At 43.2% G+C, this 21,087-nt stretch overlaps 2 protein-coding genes and 1 long non-coding RNA gene across 4 annotated transcripts in view; 1 reads left to right on the top strand and 2 right to left on the bottom strand.

The window, feature by feature from the left end:
* LOC309359069 overlaps positions 1-21,087 on the top strand; it is an 87,101-nt gene that overhangs the window by 41,318 nt on the left and 24,696 nt on the right. The window lies entirely within an intron of this gene.
* Positions 1,639-7,994, bottom strand: LOC309377228 (CD59 glycoprotein-like). The gene is made up of 4 exons (XM_081924222.1): positions 7,844-7,994; positions 4,775-4,867; positions 3,252-3,353; positions 1,639-2,179 (listed from the first exon to the last, which is right to left on the bottom strand). Exons 2-4 carry the CDS (start codon positions 4,836-4,838, stop codon positions 1,980-1,982), a joined length of 366 nt encoding a protein of 121 aa, XP_081780348.1. The 5' UTR covers positions 4,839-4,867; positions 7,844-7,994; the 3' UTR covers positions 1,639-1,979.
* LOC309375507 (CD59 glycoprotein-like) lies at positions 11,481-20,439 on the bottom strand. 2 transcript variants are annotated; one of them, XR_014170938.1, is made up of 5 exons: positions 20,229-20,439; positions 16,743-16,820; positions 15,239-15,340; positions 13,264-14,160; positions 11,481-12,930 (listed from the first exon to the last, which is right to left on the bottom strand). XR_014170938.1 is itself a non-coding variant. In XM_081921256.1 (4 exons), exons 2-4 carry the CDS (start codon positions 16,804-16,806, stop codon positions 13,967-13,969), a joined length of 360 nt encoding a protein of 119 aa, XP_081777382.1. In that variant the 5' UTR covers positions 16,807-16,820; positions 20,229-20,439; the 3' UTR covers positions 11,481-13,966. The 2 variants fall into 2 exon arrangements, 1 of the variants encoding a protein (XP_081777382.1); XM_081921256.1 differs by having other exon boundaries at positions 11,481-14,160.

Here is a 21,087-nt window from a genome sequence, read left to right as displayed (position 1 = left end):
GAGATATATACCTATACAGATACGCATACAACTGAGATTTGGGCTACCATAAAAATTGACCCTGAGTCGCCCCAAGGGTGACATCAGCTTTCCCCTAGTAAACTATTTTATTCTAGAACCTGTACCTACAAATCTGGGCGTAGAATCTGGCTACCAGCCAAGATGTTAATAGTTTGTTTATATATGAGCATTATTGTACTATTAACCGTAAGGAGTTGCTTTAGGTAGATTTTAAAGGGGGGCATGGATCTAAAACTATTTGTGCAAGCAAGTATACTTATCTGTAAGCAAGGGGCTCCTCATATTCCAGAGACAGGTGGCTGCAACTCCTGTGCTACATCAACTCCTGTGCTATATCATTGTGATGGGTTCCACAATCTTATGTTGTTTTTCCAGGAGGAAGCAATTGCCAGCTGCAATAGATCCACCTACCATGGAGGAGTTGAATAACTTTGCATGTATAATTGGGGGCTTCAATTTAAACCATAGTATTTTATATTGAAAATTATTAGGTACCTTGTTAAGTATACTGAAGTCCAGAGTCATGTTTCTGCCCCAAGTATTGTGTGCTTTTACAACACCTTAGCCTTCAACATGGGAGTTCCATTTCTGCTATGTTTTATAGCACATCTCCTTGCCTTCGTTTTGATTTAAAGCCTATCCAAATAGGTTGATAAACAAGCTGCAGCAGTTTCCTAAAGGTAACCTATTTCATCTCAGGCAGCAACAGGTTATCCACGTCACCTTGAAAATGACCTTCATTTCCATCTACCCACTCGTGCAAAATTTGTGATGGGTCCCTACTTTTAAACATGACAGCTCTGGTGAACCAGTTTCCTATAGCAGCTTTGGCATGGATGGGATCAGGGGACTATTGGACAATGTTCAAGTAACCTTCACGTTATCCAGTGACACTAATAAATGGCCAGTGACATCCCCATCATTCCTCTGAACTCATAGTTGGAAAACATTTCAACTAATTTAGCGATCCTTATCAAGCACACCACTTATTGAGTGAGGGTGCCATTGTGGTTTTAGAAATATTTTAAACATGTGAAAGGTTGTACATAAACAAGTATAAAAGCAACAAAACATCACCAACCAAGCTGCTTGTTTGCATAGCGAATTATAAAATATCCCATCATGCTTGTTGGGTAAGTTAAACATGTGCTGGAGAATTGAGATTCCAGGGATTGTTGGCAGGCAAGTTAAATAGAACACACAGAAAAATTGGCACTAGACAGTGAGTGTCTATTATATTATCTGTGAGCTGCAGATCTAGATAAAACATTGTCTGAAATGCTGCTCCAATTAATCCTAGAGTACAATAATACATTCGGACCCGTGATGGGATGTCACAAGATGCTGCTCAGGGTCACTGGACTACAAGGTTACTGCAAGCATTGGCATGAGGAAACTTAGGATGAAGTGGAGATTAGGACTGTCCAAATAACGCCTTCTGAACTCTTACCCACCAGGTGAAATATGCCTCACTAGAAATGCTTCCTTATAGCCATGTTGGGAAGAAAGAATAGGAACCGTAAGTGTATTTGACAGTAGCCAGCAAAAATATGATTTCTACGGGTGCAACTGGTTGCAAGTTGTGGTATGGAAACAGAGGCCCATGATGAAAGGGTATGCAGTTCAAATGTCAAGTAGACACTTTTATTATTGAGATAAAAGTCTTACAGATAGGAAAAGATGAAAAATAAGTTGGCAGTTTCATTAGATTCAAAAACTCTGCTATGAAAAGTTTAAGTGCACAAAAGTGATACAAGTTTACAAGTAGAATGAAGCACCACAAAGAAAAACCCACAATGCAGTGACTACAATGTAGTAAACAAGTTTTGCTATTCTACTTTCCATTTTCCCTGATTTATTCGGTCTCTGTTCTCAATGTGTGGTGCTCTCTCTTACAAGGCTATTTGTCAATAGGTATGAAATGACTTCTTTTTGTTCCAAGTATTTCCTACTCCAGATCAGAAGCAGAGCATCTGGATTGCGATCAGCACAGAAGTTAAGCCAAGGACCATCTTACTACCTGCTGTAACTGGGCTGCCATTACACAAATCTTTTTGGCAGCAATGAAAAGTGAACTTTCCAGTCTTGAATTCTTTCTCAACAAAGTCAATTTCACAGTTGGAGTATTTCCAGCATGTAGAGATATTTCTTCCAGTACCTTAAAAAAACAACAACACAAAGACAACATTTTATGGAAAGTAGTTTGCTTTCCTGCTGAGCGAGAAAATTGGGGGAGGGGGAGAAGAGTTTAAGAATGTCTATTTAAATCTTCCATACCTTCCTTACGGTTATTAAAAAAAATATTGCCTATCTGTTCAAAACACGCAAGGTGGCTTTTAAAATACTGTCATAAAAATATAGAGACAGCATCTAAAAAGAAAAAAATAAACCATGTGTTTGCCCCCAAATCTTATTTGAGATATTTTACTTTACAGGAGCTATTTGAAGCTAGCTTCCTATTCCAGTAACAAAGGCAATAGTATCAAGCCAAAGTAACCATCCAACACCCACTTGCTTCTCTGCACAGGTGCAAAGGAGACAATTAAGGAGAAAATTAAGGGGAAATGAAAATGTGTACAATAATTTCACATTGAATCCAAGACCTACTTTACTTCTTTAAGTACAAAAGATGTAGTTTGTATGATTTATCACTCAACATTTGTTTTTAATATGCATTTATTATGAAAACATTTTAAATTCACTTTCATGTTCCAAAAAAAATCTATCACCATATCAAGAACAGTGTCTCTGGGAGAGAGCTCTACTTTTTGTGGTACAATGCAAGAAAGATAAACTAATTTTCTTACAAGTATTAGGTTACATCCATTCTCATAGATTGCCCAACTTTAAAATGCTCAGGGACCCCTACCACCTTCCCTTAATGTTTCATCTAATTAAATCAGCCCAGAGACTTCCACATCATCAAATGTACCCCAAAAAGTACAATGCTAGGTGTACAACCAGCAGTTAATGAGGAATGTTAATGAGGATGGGGAGAGAAGAGTCAGAAGCAGGACAATTAAATTTGCCTGATGCCATATTTAAACCAATGCAATCTCCTCAACAACCTATCCCTAAAATAATTTGAAGAAAAGGCCTCACTTCAGTGAGTTGGGAGGAAAAAATGCATAAAATACAAGTGCTGACCATAATGAAGTAAAGAAAATAGTTCTTTTAAAATTGTACTTAATCACAAGTTACACATGAATCAGATAAGGCAGCATACTTACCCAAGTTTACCAATATGCAAGAATCAGTATCACCCGAGCATGTGACGTTCGTTTTACATGGACCTATACCATCCAGACACTGATAACATTTTAAGGCAGCTCCTAAATGAAAGAGGGGAGGAGAATAGAAGATGATCTTATTGCAGGCTTCCATCATGAAACTAGATTCCTGGTAACAAGCTTGAACTACAATATTGATGTAGAAATAATTAAAAGATAAGTTAAAAGTGTTTAAGCGTACTGCAAAGGCATATCGGATGTCACAGCTCATCAGAGCACATACTGCTTTAGTAAAGATCATGCCACCTTACCTGGTTGCTGTGTAAAACTCCCCACCACCACCTAGTTCACTTTAACACTAACAATAGAATTAATCCTTAAGTTGCACTCCGAATGATCTCTGTTGTCCTTCCAACAGGGGAAGCTACAATCCTCCAAGATTAAGGTAAAGGTAAAGGGACCCCTGACCAATAGGTCCAGTTGTGACCGACTGGGGGGGGGTTGCAGCGCTCATCTATCTCACTTTATTGGCTGAGGGAGCAGGCGTACAGCTTCCGGGTCATGTGGCCAGCATAACTAAGCCACTTCTGGTGAACCAGAGCAATGCACGGAAACACCGTTTACCTTCCCGTCGGAGCGGTACCTATTTATCTACTTGCACTTTGACGTGCTTTCGAACTGCTAGGTTGGCAGGAGGTGGGACAGAGCAATGGGCGTCCGGGGGATTCGAACTGCCGACCTTCTGATCGGCAAGCCGTAGGCTCTGTGGTTTAACCCACAGTGCCACCCGCATCCCTCTCCAGAGATTACTGAACTTCAAAACCCATAAGTCCAGTCAGCATAGGCAAAATATATGAGATGTGGAGTCCAACTACCTCTGGAGGAACATCCCTGCCTGTATCATTGTATTCTAATGTTGTTTTGAACAACTTTATGTAATTTTATTGTGTGTCATCACAGTTTTCCCATGGAAAGGAAAAAAGAAGTTATAAATTTGAACCATATAAATAAAAATAGTTTGTGGCATTAATGCAAGGCTTTTCTCATCGAGGGAACCAAGTATAATCTAGTATGTATGCAAAAGAGCCATATGAAGAAGTCTGTTCTAGAGTTCCTGATTCAATTCTAGAAGATCTGACTACAATACAGCTGGAGTCAGCACAAACCAGTTTCGACAGCAATACCGCAAGTATAATATCACAAGTATAGATTAAGCTATGAGCTATAAGCAGTGGCTGGCATCTCTGAAGAACTACCTACCTACAAAGGAAGAACCTACCACATCCCAGTAGGTTTGCCTCCAGGAGTCAAAATTAAGCAAGTCCTCCTTGGCCTACTAGAATCATAGCTCACCAGAACCCCCCCCCCCATATCTATTACTCTTTAGGGGAAATGCCAGCAACAACTGTTCAAGTCCACATTTCTCTCCCAGCCCCTGAACCCCTTTTTGTGAAGCCCACCTCCTCTGCTCAGTGCCTTGCTCTAAGTTCACACTATTTTTAATAGCGCACTTGCATACTTACCAAAGTGGCTGAACAAAGTCAGAACAAATGTGGCGATCAAAACGGTGGTAACAAGAGTCTTCATCTTCCAGTTACTATTTTCCCAGCCTTAGCCTATAAAGCAAAAACACAGTTTGGTTGCTGCTGGATGTTCTGAAGCAACAATTCAATGTAGCACTACGGCAACTGTTGTCAGCAGAATCTTTTCAACTTGCCAGATGGAACAATCCCCTATCTCCTCCCATCCTTGAGCTGTTCTGGAATCCTCCAAACCCCCACCAGAGCCAATTTCAGAGCATTTTGTGGGGGGAAGAGAGGCAAGCCCAGTTGTGTTAGTGGAAAACCTTGTGTAGACTTCCACTACAGCAACCAACCTGCACAATACCACAAAAGCAAATGTCACCATCCTTTGTTAACATGCCTCACAGTGAGCAAAATGGAGGCATGTGCTTTTTTGTGGGGCGCAACACCCATTTCTGTTTGCTTAACCGAGATCTTACACAAGAGTGAAATTTGCTTGCATCTCTTAAATTGTGGGCAAATCCTCCCAATTTCTACACCAAACTCTCATTGCCACCCCTTAATGAGACACCTTTACCCAGTGATGCACAACCACTCCAATCCCTCTTTGGTGCCAATAACTTTATTTGCAGCCACAATTCTATTTCTTTTGGCAAATTGTAGTTTAATCAAGCTGTTCTGGAGCAAGAAAAAAGTAACAGCACTAATGACAAGGCCAAAACAGCAGTCTTGCGCAAATCTGGTAACACTGAAAATGTGCGGTGCAAAAAAAAAAAAAGAGGACTGGCATGTCACCCGTTTTCTATATGCACTATCCTATGTTACCATAGGGGCAGAATGTAAGAAGACCAATTGTAGTTCGAGCCAGAGTCAGAGACAGGTGGAGACAACTAAGTCTTGGCTTGCCCCACCCTCATCAGGTTACAACGCCAACACTGAGGAGGTGGAAATGGATAGCCAGTGCCACCCTCTGGGCTGGTTCTAAATAAGGAGGCAGGTGGGCATTGACTGAAGTTGGGGTAGTGCCCCATTTGCCCTCATAGACCAACCTCCTCTGACCAAAGAGAAATCTAATAGCACATCATATATGAATGAATCTTCAGGTAAGGAAAATACAAAGTGGCTGTTATGTACAAAATTATAATCTTCTGTACTGTAATCAAGTACAACTTATTTAACCATTGCTAAATAATATATTGGACCACCTGTTAAACACCCCACCTAAACACCACTAGTAAAAGCTTATTGCATAAGCCTAGTTGTCCTGACTACTTGGCCTTCTGGCTTGAGAAGAACGTATCTACCAATGGAATCCCAGGAATGGAAACAAGCTCCTTAGTTCTTGGATTCACAGCCAATATATAGGATCCAGGAAATTCAAAACTGAGGATTAGCCCAGGTAAAAATCAAATAAAAATGTTTCTTTACTAGTAACAAGAATGGAATCTGAAAGCGATGCTTTTCTTCTGCAGACAAAACATACCACAGCACAAAAGACATCAGGAAAAACTTTGTGTGGAAACAATGAAATAAGATTGAATCCAGAAGATAAAAATAAGACTACTCTGTTCCCCAACATCTCAAAAACTGTTTCCGGTTTGATGACTTGTTGCTTTAATTCTCTCTTTTACACTCAACTAAAATTCATTCTGTAGCAGTGACAAGACGAGAAAACTGCAAAAACGGTTTCTGTTATTTATGGGCTTGATGTGGTATCAAACCTTATCACCCAGCACTACTAGCTGCATAGAGTAACAAAACTCTTTTCTTCTTTAAACTGGTGTACCCTCTTATCTGGACTGCGGTCTTGTCAGTATTTCTGCTTCTAACAAAACATTTCTGCCTGCTTGACACCTCAGTAATCAGTCAAAGCTTCTTGGCCAAAGTTTTCTTCCTCCAGTTTTGCTTTCACGGTGCCTGCAGACTGGACCAGAATTGAACTCAGCAATGCAGCTCATTGCTGTTTTTGGTTGCCATTTCCCCACACAACAATTCACTTTGAAGTAATAACAAAACAGGAATTCCTCTCCAACGGAAGAGGTGCTCCAACATGTTAGTGCGTCGGCTGCAGTGTGTAGGTGTGTTGTGCGAATGCTCAGGGCGCTCCTCCCACGGCTGGAAAAGGTTTAACCTCTGGTATGCTAACTTAATTACTGTTTTGCGAAATGATGCATGTCACCAACATGGAAAGTCTGGAAAGCTCTGCTCTAGAGGCCCAGCTGAAAAATCAGCCATGGGCCACAGCCATACATATTCCTTAGCAGGCAGCAAACTTTCCACAAACAAGTAGGGTTGGGTCACGCCAGGTTGGGTCTGCAGCACCTTCCTCTTGTTCTATTTCATTTGCCAATACCTTTACATACCGTTTTCTTTACAATAACATTTCTCCGCCTGATGAGAATAAATGGCAGGAGGTGCGCACATTACAGGTTCCTACTGCGAGGAATACCTCAGACCATCGCTAAGTAGACAAGCCACCGCCTCTAGAGACCGAGACAGACTTCCCCCCAACTCCCAGTGCAACCGATCCGGATCATACAGAAATGTAGTGAATCCAGTTCCCCACCATGGGCGTATCCAGATTTTTTTTTGGGGGGGGCAGCAAGCTTTTGTTGGGGGAAGACAGAGCCTCAGTTAAGCACTTTTATTGATTTATTATATTTGAGGCTACGCCTATGGCCCTGCCCATGCGCCGGAATGAGCAACGAGCTTAGAAGGGCCTTATATACAGCAAGCCTGTGCATTTATTATATAAATAACGATAATGATCTCCAGCATGACGGAAACCTCTCCCCCAGCAGCAGTAGGTGCGCATTTCCCTTCGCCTGCCTCGGCTTCTCCGCCAGACCGGCCTGCTAAGCGAGCGACTATTTCGGTCCCGAATGCCTTCCACGCGCTTTCCCCATGACGACCCGCCCACCTCCCGGATCCGCCCCATTCGCGCCGCTTGCATCTTGCAACGCGCAAAGCGATAAAGTGTAGGCACTGGGAAGACTGGAGGAGAAGCCGCGGGGGTGTCGCTGATGCTCAAGAAGACCCTAGCAGAAGAAAAAGGCCCCTTGCACTCACCCCTCCTCGGCTGCTCCGTGCTTCTACCTACACACGCCTCTCAGCTGCTCCGCTCGGCCCTGGGAAATTGTTTTTTTATATAGCAAAAGCCAGCCTCGGTTTAGCCTCATTGGCCGAGGGCGGGACTCCTGATTGGCTTAAGGGCTAGCGGGCAAGATGACGTCATGGGTTAACTAGAGGGAACGGCTCCGTCGCCAGTAAATCCAAAACTGTCTTTGATAGGAATTTGCAGTTTAGGACTCCCATTAAAAAATGGGGCGGGGGACTGAAGTTTGTTACAAGTGCTGGAAATTGTAGCTCGGCGAGAGGTAAATTATAGTTCCCAGGATACCTGGGGGACTTTATGAGCTTTAAATGCATGGTACACAGCCCCTCTCTGTCACTGCTGAGAGAGAGGTAAATAAACGCTACTGATGGGCATAGCGGGGGGGGGAGCAACTGCCCCCCTCCTAAATCAAGTCAATCAATAAAAATATTTAACTAAATGTAGAAACCGTAGAAAGAATTTGAGAGATTTTTTTCTGAGCACTTAGGGTCAAATGAAAGTAATTCAAAACAATTGTTACTGAATATTCGGAATCTGTCAGAGGATGGTGCCAGGTGGGTGTCCTGCCCCGCCCCCCCCCCCGCAAACATAATTCCTGGCTACGCTCAGGACGGAACTCTGATAGATCCTCGATCAAATATCACCTGCTAATTATTGCTCAGCTGCAGCGCCTGGAAATAGAAAACGGGAATCCAGCAGATTCCCCGCCGCTTCCTCCCTCCGCCGAGTAGGGTTTCAGTTTTAAGATCCGTATCTGAGTCTGCTGAAGGACGCTCTGCGTCTGTATTTTATGTTGAAGCACAGCTGGGAACCCGCCTACTGAAAACCAAATATCCAAAGGAGAAAAAGGCTATCAGAGGAAAAAGTCACCAGCCAGAGGTGTCTCGGTCGTTATTTAAACCGGTGCCAGGTTGGAAAAACTAAAATGTGCGCATTGCTACTCCACAAAGTCTGTTCTGAGCAGCCCTGAATTGTAGCGGCGGCCCCTTTTAGATGGCGTGTGTGAGAAGTTCAAGGCTGGCCACGTGGCCATAAAGGAAGACACACCTTCCAACATTTTGCGGGATGGAATAAATAGCCTGGAAAATTCTTGGGAAGGTTCAGTGGGCTGGGCTTGATCTGCACAATAAATGTGCTGTTATAGGAGATTATGAAATGGAGGGAGAACCTTTGGACATTTTAAAATATGCAGACCGCATGTTTTATTGTACATATTAATGGCATATTATTTAAATGTTCTGATGAATTGTTTATATTAATAATGTGTGCATTTTACAGGGGCTGAGTTGTGGAGCATAGCTGTCAACTTTTCCCTTTTCTTGTGAGGAATCCTATTCAGAATAAGGGAATTTCCCTTAAAAAGGAAAAAGTTGGCAGCTATGTTGTGGAGTTTATTGCTGGGATAATATTGTGTCTAATATGACACTGACATTCAGTAGGCATTCATTAAATACCATTGTTCCTGGCTCAGTTTGGGGTCCATTTCAGCTGGTCCTCATCACCTGAGGTTACTTACTGTCAGAGGGAGTTATTTCACTTACCTGGGCGTAAATCCTGTTGCACTTGGTGAAACTTGGTTCTGAGAAGACATGTATAGGTTTGCTCTGTTAAACATCAAACCTGGGCGGGTGCATATCTTCAGTCCCTGGCTCTCTTGCTTACCCCTTTGGCCTGCAGCACTGCTAATTTCTTTTGGCACTATACCATTGTCCTGTGTTCTCCATGAGAGGCTGAGGGGGTGTTCCTACTTTTATTTTCTTAAAAGTGCCCTGTGGGTGATCAAAACCACTGTGCAAGAGCAGGAATCTAGACAGTTTGATTTTCTTTTACCTTTTTATTAACTTTAACAGGTTATTAACTTTAGCAGGTTTTTACACTACCAGTTACACTTCATACTTGCACAGGTAGCTATCTACCCGTGCTTCTTGTGCAGCCATGACAGAATCCTGTTGTGTCTGTTCTTTTTCTGACCTGGGGCTCTGCTAATCTTCTATTTCTTTTTTTCTTCTCACCAGTTAGCAATAACTGATTTCCAGGCTTGCAGCCAATTTTCACCACATCCATATCTGTATCTTTTTCAAAGCACACAGTATCTTTGTCCTTCCTTATTCTGGCTGGTGTGATGCGCTTTCTCTCTCTCTCTCTCTTTTACTGGGAAAATGGCTTTATAAAAATTTATTCAACCCCTTTTACTCACAGGAAGCAGGCCTGCTTGTTTATCTATACTAGATTATTTCATTCACATTAATTCATAAAAGGGCAATCCTTGGGGATACTGATAGGGTCATTTCAGGGCTTGTTAGGCACAAGTTGGAGAACATGGGGAAATAAAACTGATGGCTAGGGAACTCGTTGCAACTATGCCAATTTATATAACTCAGATGCTGTGGTGCTTAGGCTACAATCCTAGGCACACTTTCTTGGGCATAAGCTCTGCTGAATTTAATGAGACTTAACTCTGAGCAGATGTATATATATGTATATAGGAGTGTTCTGCCAGCAGCAACTGAGTCAGGTTCAAAGTGGGGCTTAAAATAGGGCTGTAGTGAGCCCTCAGTCTCAAGTTGGGTGGCTACATGCAAGTCACACATTCCTGTACCTTTAATTACCTGTGCAGGAGCAGGAATTTCAGCAGGTGTAGCTTATCAGGCAAACGACATCTGCTGAAATTCCCTCAGATACTGTTAAAAGTTTAGGAGCCCCTGTCATCTTTTGCACCTAGCCATCCTAAAGGGATTTTTATTTTTCTCATCCTGTGGATTTCCCCTGACCCCTCAGCTCCTTCAGCCTGGGTCAGCCTGGGGTTGACCCAGAAAACACACACACACACACACACCTCTTCCATATTGCCTGGCAGCAGCCTTTGCCAACTTGATGATCACCAGATGTTTAAACTTTTTTCTTTTAAAAAGTCAGACTGATTAGATGCAAAATTATTCACAAAATGTATATATTATGCACATAATCATGTTTGTGTCAAGCTGTATGCAATACAGAAATGTAGGATTGCAGAAATGTGACCTTTCCATTCATATACATTATGCTTCTTAAAAAGTGATTTCGCTATCCAAGAGTCTTGGAGAAGGGTAGCCAATGTGGTGCCAGCCAGATGTTTTGGATGGCAATTCCCAGCCAGCATTGGTCAGGGATGATGGGAGCTGGGGTCCTTATCAAGCAAAGGACATCACATTGTCTACCCCTGATCTTGGCTATTGCTTCAATGCAACACAACTTGGAAAGGGGACACGGCTTTGGTATGAATATAGCATTGGTAGAACATATGTTTTGCACACAGAAGATGTCACCCCTGGAATCTCCAGGAAGGGCTAGAAAGAGGCCCTGTCTGAAATTCCCTTGCCAGTTAGTATAAACCAGCCTTTCCCAACCCGGTCCATCCAGATGTTTTTGATCACCCATCATTTCTGAATTTTGCCTGAGCTGTATGGGACTCACAAGAGTTGTAATCTAAAACATTTGGATGGCCTCAGGTTGGGGGAAGTTGGTACTGAGCTATATAGACCATTGCTAAGGCTGCATAGAAGGCAGCTTCTTATGTTCCTAATTTCCAAACAACCACACATTACACAGAGGTGTGTTTTATTTACTGTTTTATAGTTGTTGTTTTAAAAAAGAACCATCACCAGTCATGTTCCAAGTGATTGAACAGTTTGTTTAACAAATCCATGTTGATGAAACATGTATAGTGTATAAATGGAAAATGTGGCACTATCTGCGTACAACGGCTGAAAATTAGATGTGTGCTATCCTGGAGTGAAGGTTAACAGCAACTAAAGGTTTTTTGGGGTGGGGAGGGAGAGCTTTTTGCCCCCACAACTAGCCCATTACCACCTGAAAGGATACACACACACACACAATAATAACATGGAAGACCAATGCATGGAAGACTATTGCAGAAGAAAGAAGAATTCTAAAAAGTAGCTACTGTCTATTCAATGGGTGTAATTGTAAACAAAGCCAGTGTGCTCTTTATAGCAGGGATCAAGAACCTGTGACTGCCCTGAAGTTGTTACACCATCAGTCCCAACAAGCATGGCCAGTGGTCAGGACTAATGGGAATCGGAATTCAACAACATCCAGAGGGCCACAGATTCACCACCCTTGCTATATACATAGTATATAAGCATTATTCACAGTAAATGCATTTATTGCAATGCTGGTAGTATATTGGCAGTTTAAAAAACATGGCAAGAAGTGCATTGTTTCTTGAATGACTATAGAAAGAGTAATAACTATAGGCCATCATATATACCAACTAATAGTAGGCTAATGCGTTTCACATCTGATTGCAGTATAAAGAGCCTCCCCTCATTGGACAAAGTCTTCACACTAAACTCAAAGTTGAAATGTCATTAGGCTGCAATTTTAAATGCACTTCCTGAAGGTAAGCTTCATTGCTATATGAGGGAATTGCATGTAAGTGTGCTATGAGGATCCGGAAGTAAGTGTTCAAACAGCAGATATAGGCTACTACACGTTTATCAGCAAGACTTCTGCAAATGAAACAAGGATACAAGCATTTTGCTACAGTGTTTTAGCATTTTAAAGCTGAGCAGTGGCAGATTACTCACCACCACTCCAGATGTTTATATAAGACTTTGACCAAATCAAACTACAGTACCAACAACATTGTCATCAACACAAGCTGCCTGTGAATCTAGTTGACTTACAGTCTAAGAAAGGGTCAGGGTATGTTCTTTTCAGCCAAGAGGGGGCAGCTGCCCCCCTAAATCAATAAATATACATAGCTAACTGAGGTTCTGCCCCTTCCAACAAAAGACCTGCTCCTCCTAACAAAAATCCGGCTATGCCCATGGACCAAGGGCTGAATTTTCTCCTTCCAGGGACAGCATGTCAATGGTGAGCAGGGCTAGAGACCAAAGTGATCAGTAGACACAACCCTTTTCTGTATAGGGCAGGCTTCTATGTGCATCATTTCCATCGAAGGAAGCAGGAGGCATTATCACAGGTCAAGGACCCATTCCAGCTTCGAGGAAGGCATGGAGTAAGGATAGGGAGAGTCCTGAAGGCAAGATAAAGAGGCTGAGAGGGCAGCAATGGACTGAGACGGACTGTCAGAGCCACCGTGGCATCCATTGCCCTGTCACTTATGTCAGTCAAAGTGGAAGGGGGGGGGGGAGAGGCAAATTGCTGCGTACCAGACAGGAGCAGCAAGCAGACCCAGGTTGGGCCCAATGCCGTCAAATGACAGCAGCAGGACTTGCATGGGATCCCAGCTGGCTCCGCTCCTCCCAGAATCCCAATTTTGGGATTTACTGTGGCCTACCACTGGTGAGGATCCCACCAGTAGTACTTCTGCCCACCCATTCAGCAGGCAGAATGAAAAGCTCTGCACCAGCAGAGGGACTCTGGAATCACTGGCAGGGCTAGGCAGAGAGACACTGCTGCCCAGTCTGAACCTTCCCAGGCCTGGTGCCAAGAGGGTTTGGATGCTAGTCTAAGCCCAGTAAGCGTCATGTCTTGGTGTCATTTTTTTCTTGCCGACTTAATTTTGATTTTATTGGGAATTCCTCTGCTCTGCCATCAAGCACCTAGAAATGTAATGTGCCGTACAAATAGGGATGATTTACATATTAGGTCCATTAAGTAGATGGCTCTTTGCATACAGTTCTCCTTTCATCTCTGCAAGTGTTGGATATGAAAGATTCCAGAGAGCTAAGAAAGAATGTGTTTGTTTCTACATAAGAACTGCCACCTGGAGCAAGTTAAAGCAGCCTCCCCCCACCACCACCCCCCGGCTGTTGACCAGCCCTAAGAATCATGGAGTGGCTCAGTTGCTAAAGGATATTTGAATACACTGGCTGAGAACATTTTATTACAGAATGGGTTTCTCTCATTTGGGAGTGTTTTCCTGTTTTCCAGGTTATCTGAAAAGGGGATTTTAACCTGTCCTGGCAGCTCCTCCTCTTTTGTGTATCTGAATACTTTTCTGGTTTAAGACAATGCACCCCTTCTCCAAATGCTGCAGACATATCAACTAAAAAAAAAGGATGGGAAAGTGTGATGTGTATAGACAACACATTTTTAAAAGCTCCATATCACAGGAACATCATCCAAATTACAGTCATTGCAGAAATGGCTAGAGGAACTGTACTGACCATGGTGTTTAAACTTTTGTTGCAGAGATCTCTTTGGCAACAAAGGAATCTAAAACTGTCAGCGTTAAAGTAATTGGCAACTTGTTCTGTGGTACACTGTGACATTTTCCAGCAGCTATAGGTTCTCAAATGCACTGTAAAAAAAGAAAAAAGAAAAATGACACCCCAAAATAAGCAATTGAAAACTTGACAGCTTAAAATACGTTTGCTTTCTGTTGAATTTTTTTTTAAAAAAACAATGCTTAACAAAAGCTGCTGATTTAATAACTTTATAAGGATACCATAACTTATAATATGGTTTATATGGTAAATATGGAAGCTTTAAAAAAAAAAAACCAAATGTTTCAGTACTTTGCAGTAGCTGCCCCATCTTGCATAGATGTACGGTATAATCCCATTGAATATTGGAGTGGATCTTGAGTTGCTCTTTTGTGAACGGAAGGACTCCTGTTCACAGAAGGGGCTGCTTTAGTGCACAACATAGCTTTTGCCCTCATCCCATGTCAAGCAGATAAATCATCTACATCAGATTCTCATGCTACTCCTAGCTTCTACTCAGTCTCAAAAACAAACCACTTATTTAAAAAAAGAAAGAAACCCTAAACATTGGAATTAAATTATGCAAAATAAAGAAGCAGATATATAAAACCTTAAGCCAGGCTTCCTCAACCTCGGCCCTCCAGATGTTTTTGGCCTACAACTCCCATGATCCCTAGCTAGCAGGACCAATGGTCAGAGATGCTGGGAATTATAGTCTCAAAACATCTGGAGGGCCGAAGTTGAGGAAGCCTGCCTTAAGCTAAGCCCACAGCGGTTCTCAACCTGTGGGTCCCCAGATGTTGTTGGACTACAACTCCCACCATCCCCATGCTCTGGCCTTGCTAGTGAGGAGGTGATGGGAGTTGTAGTTCAACAACATCTGGGGACCCACAGGTTGAGAAGGGCTGATAAGGGATGCAGCAAACTGGGCCCCAGAGGATGATTGTATGAAACGGGCTTTGTGAGAAAAGGACTTCTCATATAATACCACTATGCAAATCTATGGGGTGGCTGCACTTTGCATACTGTGTACAGTACAGATTGCCTCATCTCAAAAAGCAGATCGTAGAGTTGGAAAGTGTTCAGAAAGGGCTTATTAGTAGTATAAGATTGTGCTGCAAGAGACACTCAAACCAAGAGTGAGACTGATATACTGCTGCATATTATACATACCAAACCTAATTTGCAAGCAAGCATCTTCTTCGTAGCTACAGGTAAGGTTTGTCCTACACAGGAAGGGGCTTTGTTCACAAGTGTAACATCGGAGTGCATAGCCTGAGATACAAAGGGAGATTTTGTTAAACTATGAAATATCTATATAGCACTATAATCTAAAGTATTTTACATATACTGCTACAGTAAACAAACATTAGGCCAATATGATTACTCACATTATAATGGATATTGGAGTAGGAGAAGAGAGAGGATGGCAGCTTTCCCAAATTGTTTGTGGCCAGAGTAAGATTTGGGGACCTCTAGCTCACCTGAGTAGCAGTCGCTTCAGAACCCAATTCAATTTTTGGTAAAAGGAAAACTCACGACACATCACTGCTTTGATCGCTACGCCAAAAGTTTCTTTTTTGCTTTTGTTGTTGCTTTACCGTCTTCAATAATAAAGTGTAAAATGCTTTTTGTTTTTACGGACCTTATATAGGGCATATTTAAAGGCAGGGTTTTTGGTTTTTTAAAATTGATCTAGGATTCAACTAATAACCAAAGAACTCACGAAAATCTACTCTCCTGTCCAAGTTTGATCACTTTGACACAGTAGTAGGTAATGAGACAAATAGAGAGGAAGAGCCCCCTACTGGACAAAGGATTGAACTGGGCAGCTTTTGGCTCCTGTTGAGAGTTCAGTCTTAAGAAATCAATAGGCTTAAGTGCATCTGCATTATGAATTAGACAACTGTAAGTTGACATCTAAAAACAAACTGTTCATTATGTAGAATATCCAGGCAGATATGGTGGAACATTTTGCCTCAACTGCCATCCAACTCTACCTGTTTCCACTAATTGCTGTGCAAACCTTCTTCCAGGGACAGAGAACCCATAGCCTCCAGATGCTGTTCGACTCCAGCTCCTATCAGCCCTAGGCAGCATAGCCCAATGGTCAGCGAAGATGGGAGTTGGAGTCCAAAAGCAGCTGGAGAGCTATGGGTTCCCTGTCCCTGCCATGCTGGTTCCTGACTGACTACATCAAAGAAACTCACCTGCCATGTATGATGGAAGTATGCAAATTTCCCATTTTTGGTGCCTGCACATGGGATATGTAAACCCAAGCATATGTGTTAAGCACCTGATAGGTCACTACCACATCACTATTTATTATGTTTTTGCTGATTAACCTGCTGTGTTTCCTAGGCTGTGCATTAAATACAAAATAATAATTCAAAGTTTACCAATAAAACAATTGCAGCATTTGGTGGACACCTCCACCAAAGGACTGCACGGAATGCTTGCTAGGTTGTGTGTTGTTCAGGACCATTCCCCATCTTCTCTTCTCAGGCTTTAAAATCCCTTCTGGTTAACTGTATGACAACTGCTATGTTCACATCAGTTGCTGTACTCTGTACAGCACTTGAACAGATACAATAGAAGCTGAAAACTTTCTATAGGTTTCCATCAAATTTCCATCACTGAGCTACTCCCTTCAAGGAGCTTCAAGGCGGATACCTACCAGAACTGCAGGACACAGTTACAATAATGAATATTGTAAGCAGAATGCTGTTCATTTTGTCCATGGCTCCCCTGAAGTCTAAAAAGAGAAACACACATGAGACTGGGGCCATGCCCATAATTTGTTTGCTCCAGTCAAAGCCTCCCAACCAAAGCTGTTATTAGCCTCTAGGAGAGAGAAAATCAACTGAGCCTTGAACAAGGAGGCAAATGAACAAAGTTACCTTCTTACATTTTTTTTTACACTAATACACCCCTCCCTTCCACTATTACATCAGTTTTAACAGTCATAGCTTCCATAGCTTCCCAGGAACTCTAGTTTGATAATGGTGCTGTTTTCAAATTAAATTATGTTACACGTTTTAAAAAGATTTTACTATTTATTTATTTATTTATTTATTTGCTTTTAGGTGGCACTGGAAAAGAAGCAGGTAGCAGCATGCTCTGGGGACCCTGTAGGAGGTTTGGAGAAACACGTACAAAAATATTTTAAAAAGAAAACCTAACAGGGGGGAAACAACCCAAGTCCAGCCCAGCCCAGCCCAAGAAGAACTGAGTATGCTCAGCAACCAAAAATATTGAGTCAGCTTGAAAAGAGAAATAGGAAAGGAGAACTGCAGAAAGAGACAGAGAGGAGGAAAATGATTGGCTGGCAGTTTAATACTTCAAGGTCAATGGTAATAGTGGCAATAATTTTAAGACAACAGCCAGAGAAACCAGCAAGCTGGACTGTTCCAAACTTCAGCTCCCAAACATATTCTGTTTGTTCATACAATCCACATTTCTGCTGAAAACGTATAACACAGACGCTATATGTATTGCTTTTAAAGTGTATTTTGAAGATTATACAGTTCACACTGCCATTACATGCAGTGGACGCCCCTGCAGTGGATATAGGAGAGAGTAGGGATGGTTTCAACGAGAAAAGCTTGTATCCATCATGTCTTCCTGAGAGGTTTACAGCTTCTCCATCAAATAGCCACCCAGGTATCTGTTTCAGATCTAGTTTACAAGCATTTAACTCTTCAAAATGTGGGTGGTTGTCACAGATGTGCACTTGTTCTCTTGGTAGACCTCCTCTTAAGCGTCCTGTCTTTCGATTAAGTTGGATAATGGAGGTCTGCAATCAAGATCCCTTTTCCAGGTTTGTCTTTCACAATACATACTTAGAATCATAGAATTGTGGAATTGTAGAGTTGGAAGGGACCCTAAGGGTCATCTAGTCTAACCCTTGCAATGCAGGAGTCACTGAAAGATGGCCATCCATCTTTCAGTGCCTTCTGAAGGAGAGTTTACCACCTTCTGAAGGAGTCTGTTGCACTGCTGACAGCTTGTAATGTCGGAAAGTTCTTCCTGATGTTTAGCCAGAATCTCCTTTCTTGTCATTTGGATCCATTGGTTTGGGTTCTGACCTCTAGAGCACTTATACCCTTGCAGTTTCAGAATAATACATTGAGGGATTGGTGGTACTGAAATGGCAGGCACTTTGAGTATGCTCTCTAAGAGGTTTTTGGTCCATTTTCCACTGTGAAGATGGCCAAGTGTACAGACTTGTGATTTGTTGTTCTTTGTTGCTGTTCCATTTTTATTGTTAATTATTTAACTGAACAAGTAAGCAAGCCAAATCAAATAAGAGTGTAAGTACAATATGCAGTGTTATCAATTGCCCTGTAATCCAAGCAGTGATGTGAACATGGTGTCAAGTCAAGTGTCCAGCCCTTCTGCTTCACCTTGAGTTCCTTGCAATGTATCCTTCCACAGCATTCCATATGTTGGTGGTGGCTGACAATTACATTCCCTTTTTAGAAGCGTATGCAATAAAGTAGTCCTAGACTTCATTTTTAAAAATGCCTTCTGTATTTTGGTTTGCCAATGCTCTCATTTGTTTTGAAAGGTGAGCTGTCCAAACATAATTTTTTTAACAACCTGATGGAAAGAAAGGACAGCTACAAAAATATTCTGAATGAATTTCTATCAGTACTGAAGACGTTGGATGCTTTGGAGATCCAGATGTTACTAGCTGCTGCAAACCTGAGGGTAGATATTCATTAGGCACTTTATACAAATCTTTTCAGATGCCAGTATTAATCTATCTTCAACATATGACTGATTTAGATAGGATTCCTGCCCTGTAAGGGGGGTTGACTAGATGACTCTTGGGGTCCCTTCCACCTCTAGATTACTACGTTTCTGTGACTACAGTATTGAATTTTGAATAGTATAAAATTTGTACTATGTTTTCTAAAATAAAGTGGACTACATTGCAGAGCCGTAACATATCACACATACCCTCTCAGCCAAAGTCTTCAGCTCCAAACATGCCATGTGGGTGGATACAGCTGCAGGCTTGTTGTTGTTGTTATTTTGAACTAATTTTACAGACTGCTGCCAACTCCTACTTGGAACACCAAAATTTTGGGGTGGGAATTCTGCCTTCTAACATGCTAAAACATACACACAGTTTGGCTCACTAAGAGCAATGGCTCTAGGAGATTCCATTACTTTATGTTTCAGTGATATTTTATGTTCTCAGAGAAAACGACCCCCTCTTTCACACTAGGAAAAGCAATGAGTTAATAGGAAAAAAACCAGGAAGTGCCTTGATTAACTTTGGCAAGCTCCCTGCAGTGCCTATCACTATGCAGCACCACCATACTAAACAGAGAAGAGGGGTTATTTAAAGACACACAAGATCCTAATTTGGCGCGTTACCAAAGCTAGAATTATTGGGGAGCAGCAATGTATCAGGTGACCTTAGATCATGGGAAAGGGGACCAGAACCAGGGGTTTGATGGAGGCAGAGCATCTTTTATCTCTCAGCATTGCCTCTGCAGTCTTAGATACGTGCTCCTTCCGCGATCCTGAGATAATTCTCTTTGCGACCCGCAGAAAGCAGCAAGAGGACAGACCCTAGTTAGGACGTTCTCGGACGACAGGAAGGGCGCTTTGGGGCGGGGCTGTTTGGTAGGATCGCCTTCTCATGCCAGTGGGGAGGCAAAGGTTAGGAAAGCTGCACCCACTGAATGGAATCGCTTCTGAACGGACACAGCAGAAAGCACGGGAGCCCAATGTAGTCGATGCACACCCAACGCCCCCCGCCCGCCACACGCACCACACATCCCGTTGCGAACTCCGACCCCCCACCTACCACAGTATTGCCTACACTGGCCGGCAGCAGTTCCCCAGCCTTTGGGGAAGGGAGGTCTCTCCCAACCCTAGTTGGAGAGGATGCTTTCTGCTCCCTGGTCTCCTACCCTTCCCCGCAAAATTAACCCCTAAATGCAACCTGCTTAGTCTAGGCTCATTTCGCCCCTATCCCTCTCCTCTCCGGAGACCCAGCGAGTTGCCCCGCCTGCTCTGGGGGTGTCCCTTCCCCAGCTTCCAAGCGGGATTAAAGCGATTAAATGACGGATCCTGAGGGGGGGAAACGGAGGGCAATCCCTCGAAACCGGCCCTTCGCGCGCCAAGTGCCCGGCCCGCCGCTCACCCTCCTGCCCGCCGCTCGACGCTCCGCCGCAATCTCTCTGCAGCAAAATCCTGGCCCGCCGGTTTCCCTCGCGCCCAGAAGAGCGCGCCGCTTCTTCTCGGGCACCAGGACGCTCCGCCTCCCGCGCGGCGAGGCTGGTCTGCAGCAATGCGGAGAGCGGCCGAAGCAGCGAAATATAAGTGTTTCAATGATGGGGGAGCGAGCGAGAGGGAAAAGCGAAAAGAGGGCGGAGCGGGCTCGGCCTGTACCTATGAACGGCTGGCCGGGAGGAGCGAGGCCTTGAGGGGGTCGTCGTCGTCGTCGTCGTCGTGGGAAATTGGGCTTGGGAATAAAACCGCAGGCATTGCTGCCTCCCCTCAAAAAGGATATTGTACAGTCGGAGAGCGGAGAAAGGCCACCCGAGCCAACAACGGGATGGAAGGCTGCACCATTGGGGACTTTTTAGTTCAGGGAAAAGGCGAGGGAGAGGCAGCAGGGAGGGGGGTTAATATGCTTAAAAGTGCGAAGAAAGTCCATACAGAAAAAAACGTTTTCTCCCTCCTAAGGGAGTTTTCTCCCTGACTCATGGCCAGTCACCGAAGCTGAATGTTAAAACGATTCAGGACAGGCAGAAGAAAGGACTTTTTCCAGCTTGAAGGGCTTTGAGAATTAAGACTAATTAGGCTGTGGGTTAAACCACAGAGCCTAGGACTTGCCGATCAGAAGGTTGGCGGTTCGAATCCCCGCAATAGGGTGAGCTCCCATTGCTGGGTCCCTGCTCCTGCCAACCTAGCAGTTCGAAAGCACATCAAAGTGCAAGTAGATAAATAGGCACCGCTCCGGCGGGAAGGTAAATCGCGTTTCTGTGCGCTGCTCTGGT

This window comes from Podarcis melisellensis (assembly GCF_964234715.1).
Source record: "Podarcis melisellensis genome assembly, chromosome: 1".
Classification (NCBI taxonomy): domain Eukaryota; kingdom Metazoa; phylum Chordata; class Lepidosauria; order Squamata; family Lacertidae; genus Podarcis; species Podarcis melisellensis.
This window is presented reverse-complemented; position numbering and strand designations above follow the sequence as displayed.